General features: G+C 33.8%; 1 protein-coding gene across 1 annotated transcript; it reads left to right on the forward strand.

Moving 5' to 3' along the window:
* Positions 1-599: 599 nt before the first annotated feature.
* LOC114930405 (uncharacterized) lies at positions 600-3,342 on the forward strand. Its single transcript, XM_085482701.1, has 5 exons — positions 600-690; positions 2,409-2,474; positions 2,564-2,632; positions 2,764-2,964; positions 3,050-3,342. The coding sequence occupies exons 1-5, from the start codon at positions 600-602 to the stop codon at positions 3,115-3,117; spliced, it is 495 nt and encodes a 164-aa protein (XP_085338827.1). The 3' UTR covers positions 3,118-3,342.
* Positions 3,343-6,613: the final 3,271 nt, after the last annotated feature.

A 6,613-nucleotide genomic window follows, 5' to 3' on the forward strand; every position in this document is an offset into this window, starting at 1 on the left:
ATAGCTTAGAAAGAATTGCTAGTAGAAATCCTTTTCTCACAAGTAACTAGAATTCCCCATCCCCAACGTTCCCAATACTTGGTCCCCAGTTCCATAGTATAGTCCGTGCTCTCGGCGTCCCTGAGGTATAGCCGGTGTAAACAGGTTGCCTCATAAAAATAGAGAGCGCCCTATTCTTTCTAGCCTAGGAATAGAGAGAGTAGGAAGGTCACCACGTGACAATATTCTTTAGTTATACAGGGTGTGCCATTTTAAATATGATGGCATTGAAATATTTCGTAGTTTTAAGGCTCGTCTACATAGGCAATAAGTAATTTAGAGTAAAGCGGGGAGTACACACTCTTGCATAAGCGCATAAGCATATGCATAAGAAATTCGATTGGTTGAATTTCTTATGCATATGTTTATAGACCAGTCAAGATTATTATGCTTGCGCTTATGCGCCTATGCAAAAGTGTGTGCTCCCCGCTTTCTTGATTAGTCTATAAACATATGCATAAGAAATTCAACCAATCGAATTTCTTATGCATATGCTTATGCGCTTATACAAAAGTGTGTGCTCCCCGGTCAAGGTCGTACACACAGGTCTTGACACAAACATGGTGGGGGTAGTCAGAGATTTGGATAGCAAATTAGTTAACCTTGTGACCACAAGAGCCGCGTTACTTGTCAAAGATGTACACATGCGCAGTAGGCTAAATAATTCTAAAAATTGAGTACGGTCGTGGAATTGAGCAAAATAAATAAAATAGACATATATAGACATATAGGGACAATGAGACAAGATATTCAATATTATGCAAAAAAGAAAGAATTTGCTTTAATTTTAATGAATTAATAATTTAATTTAGTTAATTAATTTATAATTATTTTTATTATAATTAATTTATATTATTTTATGTATTTTTATTCATATTAATATAATTACCATAATAATAATATATAATAATACTAAAAAAATATATTATATACTATATTATAATTACTGCACATAAAAATTTAAAGAAACACACATATATAATATATATATATATATATATATATATTTTACTCACAAATATATAATAATACATGTACATTTGTATAGACATATTTAACAATATACAAATGAAAACGTAACAAATATATTCTTTTATTGGTTGGTCAATTTAGCTAATTTTTTTTTACAACAAATTGTTTTTTTAAATTAATATTTTCTTGATGGGAATTTTGTCTCATGCGTAAACGTATATAATATTGTTACGTCCCTGGATTTGCATCCCCTGTGCAACTTCACTTTACTATCATCCCCTGAACATCATCGCTAGGAGGGTTGTTTATAGACAACCGACGTTTGAATGTTTTCCGACGCCATTAGATAGATTTGGTCTAGCGGTCGCATCGTGCGGACGTTTTCCGAGATCGGAGCTTCTTTGCATTACGAATGCACTATTTGTTATAGCGTTTTCGATTGGGAAAAAGTTAGTGCGCACCAGTGCGCACTCAGTTCACACGAACACTGGACAAGTTCCATGGGTTGCACTGAATAGTGCAGATGAAAAAGAACCCGCCGAAATTTTCAGTGCCACTTGAGTTGATTAGATTCCGGGAAGAACGAAAAAGTAACCTCGACATCTTGTCATTCAGTTAAGTAATGATTTTTATTATATGTAATTAAATATAGAAGATGATCAAGAATATCACGTATTTATCAATAATTGTATGCATTTCATTTTTTGGAAAGAAATCTGATTGCTGAAAACCATCTATTAATTGCTCACATGTTTCTGGACACATTTTGAAGTGCCTACAAAACTATGACAAATATAAAAATTATTATTATTCAGTATAAAAATGCTATTACATTAAGTACATTAATTATATTTTAAAAAAGGGTATAGGTTCGATGTTTATTTAAAAAGATATAACACTTACGGTGTCATTATCCATTTTTTTCACACATTCTACATAATTTACAGTTTTTGGAATTATTCTTCTAGTTCGAAGAGTTGTAATTATTTCTTCTTGCTCGCTTGAACTAGAAGAAGATTCCAAAAATGTCTCCAAAATATTAAAGAGAGCCAAATTCGAATTGCTCATTATGTCGAATTTTCGTTCAAAAGAATGCCCTACTGCTTGCATGCATCCAGTGCACTGAATTGGCACCGTCAAAATATCTCGTGCCACTTAGTGCGCACTATGCGAGTGTTGTGCGTTCAAACGAACACGCAACACTAGCCAAGTGCGTATTGGCACTACCAATCGAACACGCGCCTGACATTCAGTGCAGCCAGTGCACCCCAATCGAAAACGCTATTATATTTCATTAGGTTTGTTCGCGTCACATGCTCCAATGTACACCAGAGAGCACTTGGATCACAGATAAGATGGCGGTTGGATCAGATGGGTTTATTTGCACCAACGCTCAGTGACACGAACGGATTTGAGCACTCCCTTCCCTTCCAATCGCACATCGTACATCATTGACCGATTAGGTTAGGTTTTGACAGCATGGATCGCCTAGGTTTTTTTGACGGTTTTCGCATTATAATAATAAATAATATTAATGATGACGTTTTTGCAGAAAATCCTGTACCTTTGGCAGGAATTGGTGAATTGTTAGAAGACAATGGGAACGACGATGAAATAGAAAGTGAGTATTAATGATAAAGATGCGACGTTTCTAATTTTGGTGTAATCTCTAAAAATCTTGTAATTTTAAATTCATCTTTCCTTAAGTAGTTTGTGCATTTTTATTGAATTTTATATAATTTGTATTTGCAGATATTGCCATTAACGCAATCGTTGAAATTGCAGAAGGTTTCGTTCAAAGAATACATAGGACATGCATAACCAATTACATTGAAAATACAGTGCCTATGTATACAGATAAAGAATTTGTTATGCATTTTCGTTTGAAAAGAACGCTTTTTATGAGTATAGTAGAGAAATTTAATCATTGGCCATATTTTAGAAATTTAGGAGGTAAGTATTGATTTTTTAAAATTAGATATGTATACTAAAAATTTTGGACTTTATTTTGAATAAAGTTTGATTAATATTTATATAGGAAATGGAGGATTCAAGCAGTGGATACTGTTTACAGTACACGCTTCACACGCATGCGCGATAAAATAGCCCCAAATGCACCACCTTCGAAGGTGAGGCAAATGGAGCGTGCTCCTAATTGCTCCTTAGAGTATGCTCTAACGTGACGCGAACATCTAGTCGCCATCTTGTTTCCGGTGACACGAACGTATTGGAGCGCATTGGAGTGAGAAGGAGCATGTTAGGGCATGCGACGCGAACAAACCTATTAGTTTCGTGTATTGGGTCTTCATATTAAAGTTCATTTCCCTATTACGCGAGAGTCTTTATTTCGCGCGCGAGTGAGAGTGACTGTGTGTGAGTGACTGAGCGAGAGGCGTCCCGAGAACGCAACAATATATAATTGCATATGATAAAATATCGATATGCTCTTTACAAGGAAAAGTAAAGATGTAACTAGAAAGAACTTCATCCAGCGTACACTGAGGGTGCCGTCACATGCGGCGTAAAATATGTACGCCAGCGTACGCGTAACTTACGCCAAACTCGATCAACCAATCACCTCGTTTTAGTTATCATACGCAAATTCATCTAGTGATTTAACGTAATACCGATACACTGAATTCAATTTTTTGCGTAAACTGCCGAAAAGTCGCATAGTTACAACAATTTGCGTATAATTTCATAATTTTGCGATGTGTGCTGAAAAAATGAATAACCAAATTCGGGTAAGAACAAATTTTAAAAATAAAAAGTTAGAAGAGCAGTCACCCGGCAAGCGAAAGGTCTCGGATTCGATTCCCGATTCAGCGACTTTCGGATCTATATTTTTCTCTCGCATTTATTTCCTTAGGGAGAAACAGGGGATGTATGGAATTAAATCTCTTGTAGAGATTATTTCAATTTTAAATCTTGGCCGTGATCAAGTAAAATTTGGTGCCTTGAGCACAGGTATTTAATTCTAACAAAAAAATTTAGTTTCGTTGGGATAACGCACTGTCATCCGCGATTTGGACCTTATTGCCTGTCTTACACTTTAAATTTATATTTAAAAATTATCCATTCAATTTAGATATAATTCATCGTTGGCACAATATAACGAAATAATTTTGAGATTATCTCTGGTAAAAATTATTTTCAGAATGTCTCATAACAATTTTTTAAATTTCTTTTTTTGAACGATGTGTTAATTTATATAGAAAATCTTCAAAATTTTCTGAGAAAATTTTAAAAACTTTATGAATTGATGCATCTTTCAAAAATGTTCAAAAAAAGGATGCTAAAAATTGTTCTAAAAATTTCTGAAAATTAATAGTATTAACTAATTCATTATATATTAGTACTTTTGAGTATTTGATTGCTGAACTATATGAATGAAACCTGTTAAAATAATACTTTTATTTCTTTATTTACATATTTTCTTATTTATTTTTTATTATTTATTATTTACATACTTTTTATTTATACACGCTGCACTTTATCCATTTACTTCAACATTACATACTTAACCTGAAGCTATGATTACGCATATTTTACGATAAATACCAGGTACCTAATTCACATGGCGCATATTTAGCAATACGCCTAAATAATAATAACCAATAGAAAATCGATTTTAGTATTTCTGCTGTGTTCTACAACAGAAATTCTAATCTTTATTCGTTAGATTTATTACGCTTTACGCGAAATTTAACGAAATATGCTCCATGTGAAAGGGTATTTTTTAAATGGCGTAAGTTCTGGCATATTACTAGAATACGCAAAGTACGCAGCAGTACGCGCGGACGCTTCTTACGCCGCATGTGACGGCACCTCAAAAACCTCTTTTCGCGAGGCATATTTAGTAAAACACATTTCTATGTAACGAATTAGATGAAAAAATTTTAAATTAGCATGGATTAATCCTCCACTCGATTTCATTTCCACCAATTCCGACACTGAAGACGTAGTAGCAGAGTCTGATTTCACAGCTTCTTTGCATACAACACACAGTTTCTAAATTTTTAACACCTGCTTGCACAAATAACCTATATAAAAAGATGCAAATATCATAAAGTCATGTTACTTGCACTAACATGTTACAATAATTAAATGTAGAATTATAATGAATATTATACCTAATTACATGTAATAATATTAGCATTATTTTAAAATCAAAATAATGCTAATATTTTTTTGCAAGCTTTCCTTTCTGAGAAATTAACGCATGCAAAAAAAATATATACAGTGTGTCTGATAATAATCGCCCCAACGATTATGAATGGATTTTTTAGTCAATTTGGAGACGACTTTTTCTCAGTGAAAATATCGAAGGTTATCATTTTTGTAAGCTTTCAATTTTTGTTATTACGTATATCTTTGTAACTAATAAGCTTCAAATTAAAATTTTATTAAACAAAACTCCACCTAAAATTAACTGAAGAAGTAATTATATTAGTTTTTAACTCTACAAATAAGTTTAGTTTGTGAAAAATGCGTTTTTTTTTCAATTGTTTATAACTTAAAAATTATTAACTTATCAACATTTTCGCTAAAGAAAAATTGTTTTTAAATTGGTCAGAGAATCCATTTAACCATTGGAGCAATTATTATCAGCCATCTTACTTAGTATATGACTATAGCTATATAATAGTTATATATTTATATATATATATATATATATATATATATATATATATATACGAGGTGTGTTCAAAAAGTATCGCAAATTTTGTGTTTTTTCAAAACTGTAAGCAAAACCTTCACATTTGACCGAACTTGGCGCGCTTTTTTCGGTCTTGGCTCGTGCGGCAGCTTCCATTGGGATGATTGAGCTTTGGTTTCCACGTCATAACCATAAACCCATGATTCGTCACCAGTTATGACCCTCTGGAGCAAATTTGGGTAGTCGCGGACAGAGTCCAACATCTCCTGAGCAATGTTAATGCGATGCTGTTTTTGGTCGAAATTGAGCAATTTTGGTACGAATTTCGCGGCGACCCGTGTCATGCCCAAATCATTGGTAAAAATCGAATGGCACGAGCCAATCGATATGTTTAGGTCCTCAGCAACTTCTCTAACGGTGATTCGACGATTGACCAATACTATTTTCTTCACTTCATCAATGTTTTCGTCTGTTGTTGACGTGCTCGGGCGTCCGGCACGCTCTTCGTCGTTCACATCTTCTCGGCCCTCGAAAAACATTTTGTACCACCGATAAACGTTGCTTCGGTCCAAGGTAGCTTCACCATATGCCACAGTCAACATTCGGAATGCGTCCGCGCACTTAATTTTGTTTTTCACACAAAATTTGATACAGATTCTTTGATCCATTTTTTGGAATAGGCAAAAATCGAAGACGAGCCAAAACACGTGCAAGCAAAGCAGCTGTCAAAAATTAACTGAACATTCAAAATGGCCGTACTTGTCGGCATAAATGAGAAACATGAGTACCAACATAACGCCACAAAAAAATCGAAAATCGAATATACGTAACCCGCGGAAATTCAAAATTCGCGATACTTTTTGAACACACCTCGTATATGGTATATATAACAACTATTATATAGCTATAGTCATATACTAAGTAAGATGGCTGATAATAATT

This window comes from Nylanderia fulva, unplaced genomic scaffold (genome assembly GCF_048542155.1).
Source record: "Nylanderia fulva isolate GAGA-0341 unplaced genomic scaffold, ASM4854215v1 Scaffold211, whole genome shotgun sequence".
Classification (NCBI taxonomy): Eukaryota; Metazoa; Arthropoda; class Insecta; order Hymenoptera; family Formicidae; genus Nylanderia; species Nylanderia fulva.